Source organism: Gossypium hirsutum, chromosome D01, assembly GCF_007990345.1.
Source record: "Gossypium hirsutum isolate 1008001.06 chromosome D01, Gossypium_hirsutum_v2.1, whole genome shotgun sequence".
Lineage (NCBI taxonomy): Eukaryota > Viridiplantae > Streptophyta > Magnoliopsida > Malvales > Malvaceae > Gossypium > Gossypium hirsutum.
Genome location: NC_053437.1, coordinates 53,755,012 through 53,777,793, shown reverse-complemented (window position 1 = coordinate 53,777,793; position 22,782 = coordinate 53,755,012). Strand labels below are relative to the sequence as shown.

The 22,782-nt window shown below is 33.6% G+C and overlaps 1 protein-coding gene and 1 non-coding gene across 3 annotated transcripts; both read left to right on the top strand.

Annotated features, from left to right (window-relative positions):
* Nucleotides 1–3,100: 3,100 nt before the first annotated feature.
* LOC121214293 (small nucleolar RNA R71) lies at nt 3,101–3,207 on the top strand. The gene has a single exon (XR_005909877.1). It is a non-coding gene; the product is annotated as a small nucleolar RNA R71 (small nucleolar RNA).
* Nucleotides 3,208–18,920: 15,713 nt separating this feature from the next.
* Nucleotides 18,921–22,271, top strand: LOC107922441 (proteasome subunit beta type-5). Of its 2 annotated transcripts, none has more exons than XM_016852482.2 (8): nt 18,921–19,169; nt 19,345–19,475; nt 19,575–19,704; nt 19,929–20,035; nt 20,875–21,009; nt 21,099–21,202; nt 21,706–21,806; nt 21,907–22,271. In XM_016852482.2, the coding sequence occupies exons 2-8, from the start codon at nt 19,362–19,364 to the stop codon at nt 22,032–22,034; spliced, it is 819 nt and encodes a 272-aa protein (XP_016707971.1). In that variant the 5' UTR covers nt 18,921–19,169; nt 19,345–19,361; the 3' UTR covers nt 22,035–22,271. The 2 variants fall into 2 exon arrangements, with proteins under 2 accessions (XP_016707971.1, XP_016707972.1); XM_016852483.2 differs by having other exon boundaries at nt 18,974–19,246.
* The last annotated feature ends 511 nt before the right edge of the window (nt 22,272–22,782 follow it).

Sequence of the window (22,782 nt, the reverse complement as noted above, 5' to 3'; positions counted from 1 at the left end):
TATCGCGAAGTCACTTGCATCACACATCAATTCAAATGGCAATTCTCAATGTGGTGTGACAATGATGGGTGTTGAAACTAACCGACTCTTCAAATCATTGAAAGCTCTTAAACATTCCTCATCAAATTTGAACATCGTGTCCTTCTCCAATAATTTGCATAATGGTTTAGCAATTTTGGAGAAGTCATTGATAAATCTTCGATAGAAATCGGAGTGGCCCAAAAAGCTCCTAACAACTTTTATAGATGTTAAAGGTGAGACTTTCTCAATAACATCTACCTTTGCTTTATCTACCTTGATTCCATGTCTCGTTACCTAATGCCCTAGAACAATACCTTCTTGTACAATAAAATGGTACTTTTCCTAGTTAAGTATGAGGTTTGTTTCTTTGCATCACCTTAGTACCTTGGCTAGATTGGCTAGGCAATCATCATATATATCTTGGAATACTAAAAAATCATCCATAAAAACTTCCAAATACTTCTCAACCATGTTAGTAAAAATAGACATCATATATCTTTGAAATATAATAAGTGCATTACATAAACCAAATGGCATGCGTCTAAATGCAAATGTACCGTACGGGGTATGTGAACGTTGTTTTGTGTTGATCCTCTAGTGCTACTGTGATTTGATTATACCCTGATCCATTGAGGAAATAATAATAATCTCGCCCCACGAGTCTATCTAGCATCTGGTCCAAGAACGGCAAAGGAAAATGATATTTCCTAGTCGACTTGTTCAACTTTCGGTAATCTATACAAATTCTTCATCCCGTAACCATTCTAACTGGTATTAACTCATTATTTTCATTCTCAATGATTGTAATAACTCTTTTATTTAGCATGCACTCGACCAGACTTACCCATGAACTGTCTGAGATGGGTTAAATTATACCCGCATCTAACCATTTTATGATCTCTTTCTTTACCACGTTCTTTATGATGGGGTTTAGTCTTTATTGTCTATCAATCGCCCCTTTCTTGCCATCTTCCAAGATAATCTTTTGCATGCATACAAATAGAATAATGCCATGAATATTGGCTATAGTCCATCCGATAGACTTCTTGAATTGTTGTAATACTAGGAGAAGTTTCTCTTCTTGCTCTTCAGTCAACTTCACTAAAACAATCACAAACAAAGTAGAAGCATTGCCTAAATAAACATATTTTAAATGTGAGGGAAGTACCTTCATTTCTAATTTAGGTGGCTCCTTAATTGACGCTTTTGGTTGGACAAAATCTCTACTGTCTAACTCCAAAGATTCAAAGCGGGATTGCGGATTAAATCCCCTTTGATTAACTTCTAGCAAAGCTAAGTATTCCTCCCCCTCTTCATCACTTGGAGGGTTTGATGTCAAAATTTGCTCCAATGGATCCTCAACATAGTTGAGTTCCTTTTCCATGATTAATTCCTCTAACTCGAATACTGCAGAACAATCATCAACTGTGTCAGGAAATCGCATAGACTTAAAAACTTTAAATGTTATCTGATCGTCCTAAACACGCATAGTAAGTTCACCCTTCTACACATCAATAAAGGTCCTTCCTGTTTCTAGAAAAATCCTTCCTAGGATGATTAGCACTTCTTTGTCTACTTCGAAGCCTAAAATAACAAAGTCAGCAGAAAAATAAATTTGTCCACACATACTAATACATCCTCGATTTTTCCTTCTAGATGTGCTAAGGATCGATCTACTAATCGAAGTGTAACCGTAGTAGGTGGTCCAACTTCACCTATCCCCACTTTCTAAATATGTACATGGGCATCAAGTTGATGCTCGCACCCAAATCGCATAGTGCCTTACCACAATATATTGCTCCAATGTTGTAAGGTATGGTAAAACATCCAGGATCCTTCAACTTTAGAGGTAGTTTATCTTGAAGATATGCACTACATTCCTTCGTCAGGGCTCCTATCTCAAATTATCCTAGTCTTTGTTTCTTAGATAGGATATCCTTCATAAATTTGACGTAATTCAACATTTTATTCAAGTGCTTCTACCAACGGAATGTTGATATGAAGTTGCTTGAGTACGTCTAGGGACTTATTGAACTGGACTTTCTACTCCTGCTTTTAAAGTCTTTGAGGGTAGGGTGGTGGAGGAATCTTTACTTGAACTGGTTGATTTATCTTCTGTGGCAATTCTACATCTAACGAAATTGTCAGTTTATCAGAATTGACTGGTTCGAAAATTACCTTATTGGGTTTTGCAGATTTTGGTTCAAGTGAAGCTAGAATTTCAACACTTGGTTGAACTTTCACTGCATCTTGAGCATCAGCTGGCTCCTATTCAACTTTGACAGAATTAGGCTCTAACGTCTTTCCGCTCCTCAATATCAATGCTTTACAATGCTCTTTTCCTAGACTTCTTGGATTTTTCATATCACTGGGCAAGGCACCTTGTAGTCAGTTCCTAAGTTCAGTAGCAAGTTGACCCACTTGATTCTCCAAATTCCGTAAAGTGGCATCATTTTTTTGCCATATATGCCTTAAATAGTTTCTCTAAGCTATTGGCATGTTCAACTTGAGTTGGTTTCTGAACTTGTTAGCTAAAAACATGTGGCTGGGTCGGTTTAGGTTGTGCATAAGTGTTATTCGTTCAAGCCCCTTGGTTACTACTGAAAAATTTAGGATGATTTTACCAATATGGGTTATAAAAGTTGGATTTTAGTCCTTTCCTTCCTCGATTCTGGTTCTGATTACCCATGTATTACACAAATTCTAGGTTTGATGGACATTCTTCGAACAAATGTCCCTCCCCACAATAACATAGGCTACATTTTCATATTGATTAGGTGGCTAAGCTGCAAAATTATTAAACCCATTAGTGGTAAAAATTTTAAGCATTAAGGAAATCGAAGATATTTGAGATACAAGAGAAGTGAATGGATCCACTTCATGTATTCCTGTGACTTGTCTTCTTTACGCTACTCAATTGGTTGGCCATTGATAGTTATTGTTGGCAATCCTCTCAATGATTTCATAATCCTCTTTATAAGACTTAGAAAAGAGAGCACCATTAGCAGAAGCGTCCACTACTATCCTTGTGTGAGCATTCAGACCTTTATAGAACGTCTCTAATTGGATGCAATGAGGGATTTCATGATGAGGGCATCTTCGTAGTAGTTCTTTAAACCTCTCCCACGCCTCATACAAGGACTTATCATCCAACTGTTGGAAGGTAGTAATCTCGCTCCTCAACTTACCAATCTTACTAGGTGGGAAGTACTTAACAAGAAATCTTTCTGTTAACTCTTGCCATGCAGTAATGGAATGTGGTGGTAATGAGTTCAACATGGCTCAAGCTCTGTCCCTTAGTGAGTATGGGAACAACTTTAATCATAGTGCATCTTCGGGTACTCTGGCTAACTTAAAAGAATCGCTCACCTCCACACATAGTCTTAAGTGAAGGTGAGGATCTCCGGTAGGAATTCCACTGACTTGGTCCATTGTCTGAAGCATTTGGAACATGATTGGCTTCAACTCGAATTGTTGTGCCTCAATTTCAGGTCTCCTAATACTCAGATTAAGATCATGAAACACTAGTACGACATATTGTCTTAGAGCTCTATCCTTATCATCAGCAATAAGATAAGATTTTGAGCAGGGTTTGCTCCATTTCCTTCATTCTGGTTTAAGAAGTTCATCCCTTCAGTCCTTCTCTAAACTACTTGTCTTCTTCGTTGTCGAAAAGTTCTTTCAATTTCAGAATCTATAGGGGGTAAATCAATAATTCGATCAATACTCATAAACACCTAAAACAAAAACAAAAAAAATTAACTAAGTTAAAATTGAACAGAAAAATAAACTAAAATGAAAAATTAACAAATTCACAAATAATGACTTTTAAAACAGTTCCCGGCAATAGCGCCAGAAACTTTGTAATACCCTAAAAATTACTATAGTAAGAAAGTAAGATAATATTCCTGATATAGTAAAATAAGGAAATAAAGTGATAAAAAGGGTAATTTTGAGTTATGTCAACATTAAGAAGTAAATTATGACATATTAATTCAATAAAGAATTAAACCACAAAAGTGAGAAAAGTTTTGTTGCCCAAGGGTAAATACTCAAAATTTGAGGGGTTAAAGTGCAAATAAAAAAATTTTGAAGGACCAATAGTGCAAATATTTTAAGGTTGGAATAATCTAGAAACTAAGGAAAATGGATGAATTAGGACCAAATTGAATAGGTGAAGAATTATGAGGGACTAAATCATAATTTTACCAAATTAAGTAATGACTCAAGGATGAAATTTTAAAAGATCATAAAGGGAAAATGATCATTTAGAAGAGAGAGAAATCTAGAAGATAATGATGATGTTGGAGATATTTTAGATTAATTAAATAAATATTAGTTTATTAATATTTTAATTTGATTTTTAAATGATATTTTATTATTTTATTATTTAGTATATATAAGTGGAAAGAAAGATAAAAAGGAACCAACCCACCATCTTTTCCATGCAATTCACGTTAGAAGAGAAGAGAAGAAAAAAAGTTTTGCTTTCTTTACAATTTGGTCCTTCCACCAAAAAAAATTCATCATTTTCACTTAGAAATCAAAAGAATTTCCATAGCCATTAAGAGAGAAAGATAACAAGGAGACTATGGGGAGCTAGAATATCAAGTTGGATTCAAGAAATTGAAGCTGGAGGAGAGAGAAAATCAAGTTATAGGTTGAAATCAATAGGACAAGGTAAGAACATTGAGATTTCAATATATTTTTAAGTTTGATATTATTGAAATAGCATGGAAAAGATGTTATAGTAGAGTTTTCTTATATAAATTATTATATTCTTGATATATTAGTGAAGAAAAATAAGTAAAAGTGATGGGAAATATTATAGAGAAAGGGAATAAGGAAGTTATAAACTTAGTAATTAACATTTTGCACTAAAACAGTTTTGGACAGCAGCAGTAGGTTAATTTTGAAAAATCACCATAAATTGTGGAAATGAAACTATAGGATGAAAAAAATATGTAATTAAAGCATACTGAGTCTAGTTTCTCATAGAAGAAACGGTGTAAGTAATGAAATTGTAAACCATGAAATATAATAGATTATGTGAGACAAGATCAGAATGATTTCGGGTTCCCCTATTCTGACTTTGGAAAATCATCAAAAATTGTAAAAAAATAATTATGGGTTATAATTTATATGTTTAAAATACTTAAAGAGTATATTTTAAATTTAAACAAATGGAAATATCATCCGAATTCTGTACAATGAGATAATTAAGTTTTAGTGAAAAAGGGTCGGAACTGTGAAACAACAGAACAGAGGTGACTTCAAAGAATAAACTGTACTTATTGGCTAAAAAGAATTCTAAAAATTTTATAGTAAGAAGATATGTGATCCTAGTTTCAGGTAAAATTAGCGGATCCTAATTTGGATTTCTGTAGCTCAAGATAAAAATAATTTAGTGGCTATTACTCAAATGGACAGTTTTGAATAAATTTACAAGTAAATAGTAAAATCATAGATAATGTTACTTATAAGCATATTATATAAATTAAGGATGTGGAATGGAGAGGAGGAGGAGGAAAATATATATATGAATATTCAGCTAGCATGGATAATTTGCAAGTTTTAGGCTTAGGGACTAAATTGAATAAAATTAAAACTTTAAGGGTAAATTTGTAAAAATGTCAAAAAGTGACCAAATTGCATGAAATGAATTGTTTTATTATTTAAATTAGTAAATTGAATGAAATATTAATTTAGATCAAGATTGGGTGGAAATTTGAGAAAAATAGAAAATTTCCAAAATGTCCCTAAATTTTAGTATTTCTGCAATTTAGCCTGGTAAGTTCGTATGAACTATATTCTGTATAATTTTAATTGAAGTGAATGCTATTTGGTAATGAATATTATATATATGTGTGTGTGTTTTATTATTGGAATTGAATTATTATTGGTAATATGTATAATTATTTGATGCATTGAAATGATTATCGGAAGCTCGATTGAGTTGGAAGCTTGCTAGAGATATATCACATTATCCATCAGTTCTATCGATAATTTTGGATGATTTGATTCTAATTATAATGGCATGTACAAGTGAAATTGGTTAACGTTAGCTCATTAATGTTTTGATTTTGATTGGTTATAAATATGAATGCTTGATGAAAAGAAAAGTCTGAAAATTAATTAGTAAACTCTGGTAATGCTCTATAACCCTATTCTGAAGATAGATACGGGTTAAGGGTGTTACAAACTTGGAGTGACAGAAATGTGCAAGTGTACACAATCGCAACAAGTAATAAAGTGACAAGTAAATGCCGAGTTATCGTTGCGACATGGACTGTTTAAGAAAATTATTTATGAAATGAAATCCAAACACTTTTGTGATTAACATTATTTTGATTTTGAGGAAGTGATTAAAAAATATTAAAAAATAAAATTTGAGTAAAATAAAATAAAATAAAATAAAAGTTGCAATACACGAATTCAAAAGATTATTTTAATCAAGATGACATAATTGTTTAAGATTAATTACATTTCTTAACTTAATATTACCAAAACAATGTTCATGTTGTTACGAATAAATTCGCGGCAACTTGGTAATTTGTTAACTAGAGCACATACAAACTTACTAAATTAACTAATCTCTTGAACATATTACTATGCCAATTCAAACAATTAATCAATTTTAATAAGCAAGTAAAAGATTAAGTGAGATAACAATATATACCTATATTGAAACAGTTTAATCACAATAGTCTTGCAAGTTATGCAAGGCTAATGTATCGTTTAATACCGTCACTAATTTAACCCTCAGCTACCTTAAAAGATTAAACATGCATTAATTAAGTATTGTGTCAATTAATTAAAATTTCAATACGATTAATAATTAATTCATTAGTTACCTTAGAATTTTAATGCAAGAATAACATAATCATGGTTTTACTTAATCAAACAATTTATCAAGATCTATAACAACACAAACATAATTTATATAACTTAAGTGGATGAAATGCAATCAACCTAACACAGATTAACTTTAAGCCATGTTAATTGAATTAAGAATGACAACATAACAAATATTCATAGACATGTTCATAACAACAACAATAAAAGTTAAAGGATAGGGAACTAGAATCAAATCTGGTGTTTCTCCGAAGCCTGACTAGTTTGCTCCACTCCTCCTTCTCCGCTCATTCTTGTTGAACTAAGGCTTCTACAAGCACTTGAATGCTGCTACCCAAGTTGGTTGAAGGGCTCTTTTCCAAGAGGGAAATCGGCAAGGAAGGGACAAGAAAGAAAATGGGAAACAAGAAGAGAAAGTGAAAGAGATGTGAGGAATGAAAAGTGTATTGAAATGAATAGGTGAATGGGGTATTTACAGGTGGGATTGACTGCTAAAAGTAAAAAAAAAATTCAGCAGCCATATTGTAACACCCCTAACCCGTCTCCGTCGCCGAATTAGGGTTACGAGGCATTACCGAACAAACACAACCATTTTTTTTTCAACCAAACTGATCACAACATGAAAATTTAATTACTTTCGCATAGCTATTATAATTTACAATCAAAATGTAATTAACATTGTACTCAAACCTATACATGCCATAAGATTAAGTTCAAATATTTAACACAATACCAAAAGAAGTCGATAGTGTGATGGACTATGCTGATGATCCCCGAGCTCGTAACGCGTCTCCAAAATCTATAAAATCAAATGGACGAAAACAAACAAAGTAAGCTTTTATAGCTTAGTAAGTCTATAGCATAACAACAAAAATGTATATATATATATTAACAATTACTTATAGAAAAATGCATACATAATTATCAACAATTAAAACCGAATGTATATACACTTTATTACTTGCACACTTTCGAATTCACATATGTACTTATCATGTGCATAAAATTGATCATACTCATATATACCAATCACCTATTATATTCGTTTGTATATATATAGACTCATTTGAATTTATACCTGAATACATAGCTAATACATACATTCGAATATATATATACATATTCGAATACATAGCTAATACATACATTCGAATATATATATACATATTCATCATATACATTTAAATGAGTACATTTATATATATATATATATCCCAATTGCATTCATAAATAATTATCAAACACATAGGCTCGACTTATATGTATTTAACAACCGCATATACCTAATGTACATATGCCTTTATTATTTGTATACACCAAATGCATACAATTATGCTTAACCAAAGCAAAACCGGAATGTAGATGTATACTCACCAAGAATATAAAAACCTAATGTTTATGTATTCATCGATTTCATATAACCAAAATCATAGATATAACAATTGCATATTTTCACATAATTTAAATAGATTCACCGGCACTTAGCCTGCTAGGTTTTAAAACCTGAATCAGTACACCAGCTTTTAGCCTGCTAGACCTATAGTCCGAAATGTATCACCGGCATTAAGCCTGCTAGACGTAAAGTCTGAATTATTTCACCGGCATCAAGCCTGCTAGACGTAAAGTCTGTATTACATTCGATCACTTTATAATGATCCAAATTAATAAATTCATATCTTCACTTCCATTTAAGAACTTTTACATGAACATACATACATAATCGAAACTTTCACATACATTTATAAATTTCATACTTAAATTCATTACAATAACATATACACATACTCTTGTATAATCAAACTTCATATAAGCTTATATAAATGTCCTACCTAAATTCAATAAAAGGACATATATATATATGTAAACATGCTCATTCGAGTACAGCATATACAAATAAATTATATATATATATATGTATATCCCTATTCGAAACTATACATATACAATTATAAGTTACATATTTTTAATCCAATCCAAGAGTTTATACTTGTATATACGTATATATATATATTCGAGTATTATACATAATATATATATATACATATCTTTGTCTAAATTCAAGACTTAATCATGTATTCACATATATAAATTTGATCTATCTTATGTATATATATAACTTTCTTACCTAATTTCAAGAAAAGAAATTTATATATATATATATTCATGCTTATTCGAACATCACCTATTCTTGATTACATTTCATATCTTCATTTCAAACCATGAATTTATACAAGATCATACTTGTATATTCGAATATTATAAATATATAAAATCTACACTTCAAAATTTATTCAACTAATATACTTTCAATTATAACTTAATAATTTTTAGTTGCTAATAGACTTACCTCGGATATCAGCAGACACGATCGACTATTCGATTACTTTCGTTTTTCCCCGATCCAAATTCGTTTTCTTCATTTCTTGATCTAAACATAATCAAATTTAACCTTTTTATTCATAAAAACATTCAATTAAGTCCAAAAATACATAAATGGGAAAATTACCATTTTGCCCCTAACATTTTGCACATTTTGCAATTTAGCCCTTTTTGCACAAAACACAAAATACACAAAATTTGCCCATACTACACAAGGGCCGAATATTCATGGTTCTCATACAAGTCCACACATTGCATTTATTTCACATTTTAGTCCCTCAAAAATTTATTTTCACAATTTAGCCCTAAATACTCAAATTCATCAAAAATCCCAAGACAAAACATGTTAATCTAAGACATATCTTCCATTATTCATCATCAAACATCACAAAACACAAATATTCATCAATGGAATAACTCAAAATATTCATTAAAATCAGAAATTCAAGCATGGGTCGGGTAGTATTCAAAGCAACGATATCAAAAACGTAAAAATCATCAAAAACCGAAGCAAAAATATACCTTAATTAGACCTGAAGATAGCCGAACTTTGTTGTTCTATTTTCCTTTCTTTTTCTTTTCTATATTCGGCCAAGATGAAGAACATGGCCCTTTTAATTTGTTATATTAAACATATATTAGCTTTATTTTTAATTTACTATATTAACCTTTACATATATATATATATAACATATATAATAAGGTTACATTAGTCCTTTGCCACCCACTAACTTACATAGTGGACTATTTGCATAATAAAACCTCTAAGTTATAAAGACAACAACAATTAAGTGCTTTTATAATTAACCCCTAAATTTTCATTTTACGCGATTAAGCCCTTTTATTAAATCGGACACTTAAACGACGAAATTAAAACACGAAAATTTCACACAATCAAATGCACACAAAATAAACACGCAAAATAATATTAATAATATTTTTCTAATTCAGATTTGTGGTCCCGAAACCACTGTTCCGATTAGGGTCAAAACCGGGTTGTTACACATATACCCCCCTTGGCCGGCCACACATGTGGCAAGTTTGAATGTTCCAAACTTGCTAAATTTAGCTTGGGGTGAATCTTTAAAAGCAAAGAAAGTGGAGGGGTTTGAATGCAATTTTAAAGGACACTTCAAGGGCTGATTTTCAAGTCAATAAATCAGCTATTTTGAGCTGATTGGGTCAGGATGTTGGACAGTTTTGGGCAGCCCATTTGCTCGGTTGGATCAGTCTTTCGGTTTAGCATAACTTGGCCTCCTTTTATATTATAATTAATAATAGTTTTTTACCCAAAATAAATTGTATATAATTAAAATTGATTATATTATGTAGTAATATTCATCATTTGGACCGTCTTAGGCTGAAAAATTAGGTCACCTCAATACTTCAGAAATCACTTCACGATTTTGTACTCCTAGTAGTGTCTACCGAGCCAATTTTCACCTTTTGTGCAAATCTGTTGAAAAGAAATCAAAATTTATGAAAATCTATTATAAAATTAATTAAAATTCAATACGTTAAAAATTTAAGTGCAATTTAATTTTTTTATAATTATATTATATTTTTCGGCAAGAATTACTACGAAATTGCATGAATTTGAGTTAAAAAGGGTATGAAAAAGTCTATATATTTTCGTGTTTCCACACATGGCCTGGGAAGCGGGTTATCACATGGCTGTGTGCCACACATGGTCACCTTACACTACCATGTGTCTTCTAAATTTTAGGTGCAAGTTTCACACGGCCAGTGACATGGTCGTGTGACCATATTTCGAATATACACACAGTTTACGACACGGCCACTTGACACAAGTTAGTGAGTTACACGGTTTATAACATGGGCTGGGACACGGCCATGTGTCCCTTAGTTCGAATGTCCACACGACCTAGGTTATGCCACACGGCCGTGTGACCCTTATTTTGCAAATTTTCAATTTTGCCCTAAAGTTTCTGTTTTGATTCGAATAAGTCTCTGATTGTTCCCAAACTATTTTTAGGGCCACTTAAGCCCGATTTAAGGCCCGTAAAATTATTTTTTCCATAATTAAATTGTGATAGTGAATGTTGATATGTGAATTGCATGTTGATCTCTATTTAGATGTTAAAGGTTCTATAGTGTACAGTAATGCTCTATAACTTTAAATCGGTGACGGAGATGGGTTAGGGGGTGTTACATTAGACATTTGTTATCCTTGAATACCACAGAGTAATTTTTCTCGAGCATTTGTCCTACACTTAGCAGGTTTTGATCTATGTTAGGAACTAAAAGAATATTTGTGACAAGTTTAGTACTTGATGAAGTTTTGATCAAAACATCTCCCTTTCCAACTATTTCGATATACTGGCCATTTCCAACTTTCACTTTGGAATGGAATCTTTTGTCAACACTCTTAAAGATGCTTGTATTTTCTGTCATGTGACTCGTACGACCACTATCTACGAGCCAATTTTTTCTTACTACACTGGAGAGTTCGCATGATAAGGCGAGCTGGGCTTCGCAGGAAGTAGTGAGCTTCACTTCATAGGAGGTTGTAAGCATCAGTTCTTATGCTTCTACTATTAGTGCCTTATCATTTTGTTGTTGTGTATACCCTTTGTTTTTGCATACTTTCTCTACATGGCCAAACTAATTACAGTTTTTGTATTGGGCATCAGGCCTGAACCAACAGAATTTCTCAAGATAACCCAATTTCTTGCAGTGCGAACATAGTGAATATTTTTTTCTTTCCACTACCTTTCTTTGACTTCTCCTTTTTATCTGTCCAACTTTTTTTCCTTTCTAACTTAAGGAGGAGCTTGCAGCATCTCTATTTTTGGCTTGAAAAGCTCTTCTAGCATGTCCTTCTTCTCTGCTTGCCTTTCTTTGTTCTAGAGCATACAAAACATTGATTAGCTCTGAGAGTGAGATGGCTGATAGATCCCTTGAATCTTCTAGTGAGGATTTTTTTATTCATATCTCTCAGGAAGTCTGGCAATCACCTTCTCAACTACTCGACTATCCACAAACTAGTCCCCTAGCAATCTTATCTAGTTCACCACTGCCATGATTCGATCTGAATATTGCTTCATAGTCTCAGTTTCCTTCATCTTGAGGTTTTCAAAATCTCGTCTGAGATTTATCATCTGCTGCTACCTTGTCTTTTGTGAACCTTAGAACTCCTCCTTAAACTTATCCCAAGCTTGTTTGGGAGTATCATAGGTCATGATTCTTGTAAATATCACGTCTGAAACACCGTTTTGTAGGCAAGACATTGCCTTGTGTTTTTTGGCACATTCTTCACTGTGTTGTTTCATTTGAGCGAGTGTAAGATTTGGCCTCAACACTGGTATTTCTATTTCAATATTTACAAATATCTAAGGCTTGAAGATAGATTTTCATCTTTACTACCCAGATGTGGTAGTTTTCTCCTATAAAAACAGGGGGTGGTGGTGGTGTAAAGTTTTTTGAAGACATTTTTATGAAGACATATCCTCAAAGATAATTTGATTTGATACCAATTGTTGGAAATTTTGAAACAAAGGCAAAAAGGATTAAAAGTGAAGAAAAGATTAGCTTGTGATTAACTATTTCATTAAAAAAACCGATTGCTTTGTTTACAGGAACAAGAAAGCTTGAATAAGCTAAAAATAATAATAAAATATTTACAACTTAGCTTAGTTTTGTAACTAGATTCAATTAACTTGCTTCCTTGTTGGCTGATTTCAATCTAATCAGCAACTAAAACTTCTAATAAAAAATCATCACTATTTTAGTGCGAGTTGGCAACTTGCAAGGTAAGGAGCTCGCACTATTAGTAAGCTTGCAATTTTATAGAGCTTGCACATTTGGTAAGCTCGTAGACTTGTGTTATGGGCACCCTTGCATGGATGATCATTTCGCAATAGAGACTACAAAGAGCATACTATAATAACTTGTCTAGTTCAAACTTGTTGGATGGTAATCTTTTGATGCCACTCCCATCAAAGGTGTTTTCATTATGAGCAACAATTACAGGCGCTCCACGAGATTTTGAGCCACATGCTTTGCTACTTTCTTAAATTCTTCCAAGAATGTTTCTTTACAGACAGGTTCGTCTTGATCATTGCCATCCCATAACTGCAAAGCTAGTTCCACAATTTTGCTCATAACCTACACCAGCAACAGAAACCAAGAAGAAGGAACGCAAAGGTTTAAGTTTTCCATATTTCACTACATTTTCTTAATATTACTGATTGAATTACCCAAGAATCTGAAGAAGGGGGCATTCCTTAATCAACCGTAAGTTTCTCCATAGCCTTAATAATGATATCATGCAGGGAAGCATCATTTGAGAGCCCTATATATCTGTGAAAATATGGACACCATCTCAGCTTCATAATTTGGGCCGTTGATGAAATCCAAGAGATCTTCTCCTTGAATACGGAGGATGACGACAGGGTCTCTCTTCAGCCCCACGGCCAACCTAGTAGGATATCACTCTGTCTTACCCACTTTTTATTGTTTCCCATGGGTGAATTCGTTCAAAACCTGAACAACAGCTCAAAATGTCAGCTTCTATAATATCCCACCATCAAATTCTTCTATTAACTAGAGTATATGAGCAGAAGATTAATAGAGGTCAAAGAAACCCAAAGAGAAAATTGATAAGAAGAGGCCAATCCATGCCGTGTCGATGTGGGTGAGACGACAGCCGCCGAAGGTGAAGGTTTTTTGGGCGGTCGTATCGGGGATGGCGGCAGTGTTTCTTCTCCGAGTCATTGTACATGACCACGACAACCTCTTCGTCGCCACCGAGGCTGTCCATTCTATTGGAGTCTTGTCCTCATCTATAAGCTCACCAAAGAGAAGACTTGTGCTAGTTTTTTTTTTTTTTTTGTGAGTTGATAAAAAATTCTATATTTTGTTATTGGAATTGTTTCTGATTACTTTGTAGCTTAAATTTGGTACTGGATGTTTTTTTTCTCTATTTTGTAATTTCAAGAACGTAATGGTTGTTTTTAGCTGTTTTTGCTTTATAGCTTAAATTGTTTCTTAACTTTGTACCGATCGGGAAGATTTCTTTTTGCTTTATAGCTGTTTTTAGGTTGAATTTCCGGCTTGGTTTCTTGTTTCTTTCGATTTAAGGTATCCGTTTCTTTAATTCTTATATATAAACTTACAGTTTTGGTCTAATTCTTCTCACCTCCTATCATGAAGTGTATGCGCTATGTTGCTATTGGCGAATTTGAATTCATGATTGATTTTATTTTATTTTTTATTTGGGTTTTTGAATAGAATTCTGATGGGTAGAATATGATCTTTCTATGCTAGTATTGTATCAACTTTCACTGAAGGGTTTCTTCTTGATGCCAAGGGAAGCCCTTTTTAGTTTGTCTCACCAGTTTGATGAATTTTACGACGGTCTATGTATATTCATTTATTTACTTTCTATTCGTTTGCATAAACTCTTTTTGTCCGTCTTACCAGTTTGATGAATTTTATGAGTTTGCCTTCTTTTACTTCTGTGCATTATGCTATTCTTCTCCATGAGTGACGTATGGGTAGAATGTTGGTTGATAAAAAAAGGTAGCTTTTGACCAAAAGGAGTTATTCTCTCTCTCTTCTGACTTTCCTGCTACGTCTAAGGCTTGCTTCTTGTTAAAATCTAGCATGTCTTTTTTCGGGGGGAAAATCCAGTATGCCTTTTGATATTGGCCTTTTTGTTTACACAAGATAGATGAATGAATTGATTAACCCTCAATTACTGGTTAAATATGCTTTAACAGAGTGTAGAAAGTCTTTATTGATGATAGTATTGGTTCTATTCATTTTATGTGAAAATATTTTTGAATGGTTGCAGGACTATCACTCAAATCCCAAGAACTAACAGCTATCTTTTTAGCTGTTAGGCTGTACTGTAGCTTTGTCATGGAATATGACATACACACCTTACTTGATTTAGCCACATTGGCTACAACATTGTGGATTATTTATATGATCCGTTTCAAACTAAAGTCCAGCTACATGGAAGACGAGGACAACTTTGTGATATATTATGTTGTGAGTTTCTATCAGTCGTATCAACTTTTTTCCTTACTTGCTGTTATATGTATGTTACCATGTCCTACAAATTGTTGGGTTTTGAAGTGAATCCTATTGGCTTATGTATCATGTTTTCCTCGTCAAGAGCAAGTCTTGTTTCTTTTAAAGCTTATTCTCTCAATATCTGAAGTTTAGGTTAACCTTTATACATAAATATCCATGCTTACTGAGGCAAATTACTAATTAGTTTTTCCATTCCATGATGGTATTTTCCAGGGTTATTGTTAAGTTATTATTTCCTCCATTGGCTGCAGGATCTTCATATTAGACAATGTTGATATTTTTTCCTTTAAATTTGGTTCTTAACTAAAAGATCTACTTAATGTGTTTTGTTCTCTTTCTTCGTTTTTTTTTTCCATGTATAGGTAGTCTTCTAAGTGTTTATTGAGCTGTAACTTGGCTTCAGTTCTTCTTAGCACTTAATTGTTTTAAATACCACTTTGAAAGCCACCTTATATGTCACCCTTCTAGTTTTGATTTAATATATTTTATCTGGCAACCAATTGAACAAAAATTGTTGAAGGTATTACAATTTTTGTATTGCTACGCATAGACACGTATTAGCAACACAATTATATTCTTTGTTCCTTGAGTGGATTTATTCTTTTTTTTAACATACAAGTCATAAGGGAGTTTGAATCTAGATTCAGATTGTCCCTTGTAAAGTACTAGCTTTGTGTATTCACCCAACAACTTCCCATAATTTATTGGACCGGAGTTTCTGGAAATTTTTGTTGCGATATGATCATTCATGTATCAACTTGTACATATGAAGAATAAACAAAGTGCGAACAGATTAAGCAGTCTCACGGAAAAAAATGATGTGAGTCATCTGGCGGATAGACCAAACACAAGAAAAATGGAGGATTGTTAGTTGTCAAACTATCTAGCGAACAACCATTGGTAGACTATCTGGCGAATTGTCCAAATATGAACAAGACACGAGTTGTCTTGCTGGCATACTCTAAGCTATTGAAGGGTAAACTATTATGGTGTTAACCGACTATGCCAAGTTGAGTTGTTGCAGATTGTCCCAATGTTTTTGATACACGTTGGCAAGTTTCCAACTTGCTTAGAAAAGTTGTTAGCTTATTTTATTTATCTTAAATTTAATAGGATAATTTTAGCGATGCTGATTGGACAGAAATCAGCCAATGAGTAATTTCAAGTTCCTAGGCTTGTCAACTTGTCAATATTTTTCTTATATAAGGCTACACTTTGTATGTAAATTATGTATTCATATAAAAAAACATAACAAGTCACATTTGATTGCTAAATTTGGTCTGCCTTTTCTTTCTTTCTTACATAAAAAAACCAACAATTGGTATTTAGAACCAGTCATCTTTGAAGGCCATTTTTCTTTGTTGTTGTTGTTGTTGTTAAAATGTCTCCAGTTGGTTTTACACCTCCTCCACCACCAGTTTTTAATGGTGAAAACTACAATATTTGGGTAGTTAAGATAAAGACCTACCTACAAGCTTACAACTTATGGGAGGTTGTGAATGCAGATGTCGAGCCACCATCGTTGAGAGCCAATCCAACAATAGCACAATCAGGTAACATAGTGATGATTGTGCTAAGAATTTTAAGGCGATGTCGTGTTTTCAGAATGGTGTTTCTGATGTAATCTTCACTAGGTTCATGGCTTACGAAACTCCAAAGTAAGCTTGGGATAAATTGAAGGAAGAGTTTCAAGGTACAGAGAAGACAAGGCAGCAGCAGCTTGTCAACTTAAGGAGGGATTTTGAGAACCTGAAGGTGAAGGAGTCTAAGACTGTTAAGCATTATTCTAATAGAATCATGGCTATTGTAAACAACATCAAATTGTTCTAATGATTTATAACGTCTCATTATCAACAAAAGTTATGATTTTGGGTTGATTCAAGATATGATTTGATTGGTAATCTAATAACTACCAGAATCAGTATGAGAATCAGCCAGAAGATCAGTATGGAGTTCAACTTAAGAGATCTATTAGTTTTTCTATCCATCAAGAGAAGTTTTTGTGAGTATCCATTCTGGAGAAAAGTATTCTATGTTTAGTTGAAGGGGATTTCGTCAATGGTAGGTTTTGTATTTATATACTTCTAAGAGATACCTTTGTTGTACTATGAAAGAATAAGATATGTATAGTTTGATAAGATTTAGAGTTAGTCAAGAAGTGAAGTGAGAGTTGGTACGTTAAGTATGGTAGTTGGCGTATAGGTATATATCAGATATTATGAAAGTATTTGCCAAAGATAGAGATGTGACCCATAATTTACAAGATGAGGAATTCAACTAGAAAGGTTCCAAGGTATTTTGTGCTAACAACTCACTCACTAAGTTCGCGTGAACTTACAAAGTGTTTGTTCTTGTTTCAGGTATTGCTACGAGAGTAAGTACGCCAAGAGGGAACAAGCCAGGAATGTGCCAACTAGGAAACGGTGAATTGGGTTATTATGCATTCAGAGGATATCTTAGGAGTAAGGCGTATAGCATAGTATGCCAAGATTAGTCTGTCTTTAATGAACTTTTATGTTGTAATGTCTTACATTATTTTAAAAGTCTGTTGTATTCTTGGATGTCTTCTTTATTTCTTTTATTCAGAAAATATTTAATAATACAAAAAGAGATATGTTGAAAAAAGATCATATGCAGATTGTTTAAACATTTATGCTAAGTGTTTGTATGTCGTAATATTCGATATCCAAAATCAATGATTCGGGTTGGGTAGAGGGTGTTACAAAACTTATCAATTTAAAGTATAATGACTAAACCCATAACTTATATGGAGTTGAAATTTGTTTACTCAATTTGATCGAATGCTTACCGTTAATTGCGTTCTTTGTTTTTAGACATTTTTTGGAGAGTAAACCTTCTTTGTAAGTGAGATTGTTTGGGTTGAGTGATTGTAAATTGAGGTTCTTTGTTGGGCTGTAATTACCTCACTGTATAATGGTAGATTGAGCTTTAGCTTTTACGATTCCAGATCCATTGTTTACTAAAATCTAGCTCTATTGAGTAAGATTGTTATTCAAATTGCGTTAACAAATATTGCGTGTCACTTTATTGTTTTGCTATACTATTTTTTAATCCGCTTGTTAATCTACCAAGTTTCGATATCTATTGAAACATCAATTGAGACAATATATTGGAACATAATAGCAAACTGAGAGGTTTTTATAAAATATTAAAATATTAATGAATTAACACCATTTTACGTTGATATATTGTATACAAAATAATTATATTAATTTGACATGAAAATAAATGTATGTAATCATTTCTTTAAATGTGTACAATTGAATCAAAATCAAAGTTTTATGTATACATATGAACCGCAAATCAAGTTTCATATGCATAATTGCACAAAATAAAAATTTATGTATCAAAATTACACATTGAACTAAAGTTAAATATATAAATTTGATATTTATTGTTAAAATTAAAAGATTGATATGATTAGTGATTTAAAGTGTGGGCAATTACCCCGTTAAAGTTGTAACCTAGAGGGTTACAAATCTTTGTGAAATCTTTAATGGGCATTGGAAGTTATCAAAAACAAGGCTCAACCCATTTCATAAAACTAGCTCTTTGGCCCATAGATCTTGTTAACTGTAAGAGATTCTGTGGACTGGGATAATTGTGTGGTTTACAAAGTCGATACTCCCATCTCCGTTTTGGATCAAAGCTTGGGCCAATCTGAGACAACCCAAACAAGCAGATTTTCCCAGTTTCCCGTAGCACAAGAAAACTGAGGAAGAAAAAGTAGAAATCAACCCTTTTTCCTCCTTATATTTCAGTTTGCTTTGCTTTGCTGCATCTCATTCTCACTTCACCTTTTTTTTTTTATTGTCTGGATCATCGGAAAGGTTCTCTTCTCAACCTCAGTTTTGTTTTCGCTTTTGCGGTTTTAATATTTTGAAAGCATTTATTTTCTTCACTTAGGGTATTGTTCTTTAATTTGATTTTTTTGGGGGTTGGGGGGGGGGGAGAAATTATCATCAAATGCATCAAATTTTCTGATTCAGTCTTGCGCTTTTGTAGAAATTAAAGAACCAATCATGAAGCTTGACACCAGCGGACTAGAATCGGCTGCTCCTGTCTGGGGTGCTCCCAGTGAACTTGTTGACGGGTTTTCGGCTGCTCCGTCGTTCGATCTCCCAAACACTACTGATGTGAGTTAAAAATTTCTGCTAATTTGGTACAACATTATTAGTTTCCCGTGTAAAGGGAGATGTTTGGGGCTTATTTTATGTGTGATCGGTGTATTGCAGTTTGATGGGTTTCAAAAAGAAGCTATCCAGATGGTAAAACCTGCTAAGGGTACCACCACGCTAGCTTTCATCTTTAAGGAAGGGGTCATGGTTGCCGCTGATTCTAGAGCTAGCATGGGAGGCTATATCTGTATGTTTCTCTTACTTTTTGTGTGTATTTTGCCTTAGTTTTTATTTTTCAGAAATTTGTTGGTTAGGAAATAGTCTATTAGTGGTAATTGTAGATTAAACCTTGTCATAAAAAAAACATCTATAATTTTTCAATCTTTTGTTTCTTCTTTTTTGTTGTGTTGGGGTAGAAATTGAATCGTGATTGTTGATTAGTATTCCTTTTCCTATCCTAAAATTTGGCAGCTTCACAATCAGTGAAGAAAATTATTGAAATCAATCCTTACATGCTTGGAACAATGGCTGGAGGAGCTGCTGACTGCCAGTTTTGGCACAGAAATTTAGGCATCAAGGTAATGGGACAAATGTGGCCCTCTTGTCAGTGGGATATTAGCATCAGGAAACTTTTTCCTCCTCTTTTTGTGTTGGATTGTTATTGTATGTTATATATACTGTATATTTTTGCATATTGGGTCCTATGCAAGGAAATGTAGAGAAAAAAAAGTCTATTGGTCATTTTGGCATTCTCTTGCAGTTTTCATTGATGATAAACCATGGGGTTATACAATGTAGAAAGTGAGATCTCAAAGGTTTCAGATATATACTTTTTGAATTGGCTCTATAATCGAACTACAGATGTCCTGCTTTTTCTAAAACACGTATATGAGAACAAAAGAATAGAAAAAATGATTTGATATTTAGCATAGCTTACTAATAGCTAACTAATTTCAATATCACCTTCAAATGTGACTCACACATACAGATTAACCCTTCCATGTTCTACTTAGGCAAGGTTATTTTCATGGTATTGATATGCATGCGGTTGGACTCTCTTAACCTAAGAGAATGTAGATTTCTAATATTAGGTCCTTTTTCTAGTTAGGAAAGCAAACTTTTGAGTAGGAAGCATTCAAATTGAGTTCAGCTTGCTTTCTGATTGCTTGGGTAGCTAAATTTAAGGCATTCTGTTTGTCTAATTGCCATACTATCAAAATGGAATATTGTCAAAGAAAAGTGGAGAACTCGAGCATTATTCAGGTCTCTGGCTTTCCTTTGGTTTCAATATCGACCCACAATTTAACCTTTCTGGCTTTTATTTAGTAGTGAACAATCTTCGGCCCCATTATTGTGTTTTTCCAATTACTCTTTACATACATGAAGTGCTAATGGATGATCATTTTCCATGATCTAGTGCCGGCTGCATGAATTAGCAAACAAGCGTAGAATTTCAGTTACAGGGGCATCAAAACTGTTGGCAAACATTCTCTATTCTTACCGAGGAATGGGACTTTCGGTTGGAACCATGATTGCTGGATGGGATGAAACGGTATTTGGAACTAAATGTTATTCTCTTGTTGTTTTCCCCTTGCATACTAATACTTGCATGTTTTAACTTTCTGCCTAACCGGATTCTAGGGCCCTGGACTATACTATGTGGACAGTGAAGGGGGAAGGTTAAAAGGAATGCGTTTCTCTGTTGGATCTGGTTCACCATATGCTTATGGTGTGCTGGATAATGGGTATGCATTCTTCTCCATGTTCTTTCGTTATCATTGTTCCACTGATAAATGCTGATATTATGACGTAAAGTTATCATGGTTTACATGAAATGATACATCAGTTGAAGAAGCTACATGTGGTTGGCCAGCAAGCTGCAAAGTTATCATGCTCTTCTTGTAAAGTTATCAGTCTATTTAGAAAGATGCAAGGAATCGAGGAGGAATGTGTTGAAGAAACCTGTTAAATGTTTTATTTTAACATGTCGGTTCCATCAACTTCCAGTTGCTCCTGTTAAAAACATTGGTTGCCTGCATTTTGACAATAAGCGTGCTTTGCTGCCGAAGCATAGCTTTGACCATAATATAACTGCTCTAGGGAATCTTTTTGATTGCTTTAATCAATGATAACATCACTAGTCCCGTTATTAATTATATAACTGTGTTAGGACATTTTTTTGTCCCATTTTGTGCTCAGTTCTATGTATTCATACTTGTTAATATGTTTGTTTGGATGGTGGTGGTAGCTATCGGTATGATATGTCTGTTGAAGAGGCTGCAGAGTTGGCCAGAAGAGCTATTTATCATGCCACATTCCGAGATGGAGCCAGTGGTGGTGTTGCCAGCGGTACTCTCTCTCTCTCGATCTCAAGTTGAAATGAATTCTCATAGTAATTCTGTTATATATGTGTGATACCCTGCTTAAATGAGGTTAATAATTTGATCAGTTTACTACGTGGGACCAAATGGGTGGAAGAAGCTATCTGGTGATGATGTTGGAGAACTTCACTATAAATACTATCCAGTGATGCCAAGCACAGTGGAACAGGAAATGGTTGAAGTAGGTGGGGCATAAATGGGATCTACTCAACCTAGGCCAAGTTGATAAGATGGATGAATGGGATATCTTCTTATATACAGTGAATACTTGGCCTTAAAAGACAATGTGATGATGTTGAGTTTGTTATTTGATGTTGAAAATTTTAAGGAATCTCGGGTTTTAGTAACCCCAACATTTGAAATATTCAGTGTTCATGTGTAGGGTCATTTGGCTTGGGAAATTTGGTAAGTGGTGTTTCCAGTTTCAATTAAAGCTTGGTTGTTTCCTGCAAAATGTCTGAAAAAGGTGAGAATGAAAACACTTGATTATGGAGTTGGCTTTCAGTAGTGAGACATGAATTGCCTCCTACATCCCAACAGCATTGGGGTGTTCACGTATGTCCCCAAATGCTCATGAGAGAAGTTGAATAAGCAAAGCTGATGAGGAAATAATTTAATCAATAGTCAAATACCCTACGAATCCCTTTCTCACTAGCCAAATTCGACTTCTATTTTCTCAGTTTTCTTACTACTAATCTTACTCCCATTTAAATGGCTAATATCTTGTGCGATAGGTTTAAGCTATCAATGAACATGTATTTTCTGTAGAAGATTTGCGAGACTTGTCCAACAATTCCCAAGAGCCCGCAGTTAGCATAGTAGCAGTCGCAAAAATAACAATCTACGGTGGAGCTTAGAGTTGCACTCCGTTGTGCGCCACAATAATAATATCTACTCACCATTAATAGCAAGACCTACTGCTGCAACGCCATAAGATCCACTGG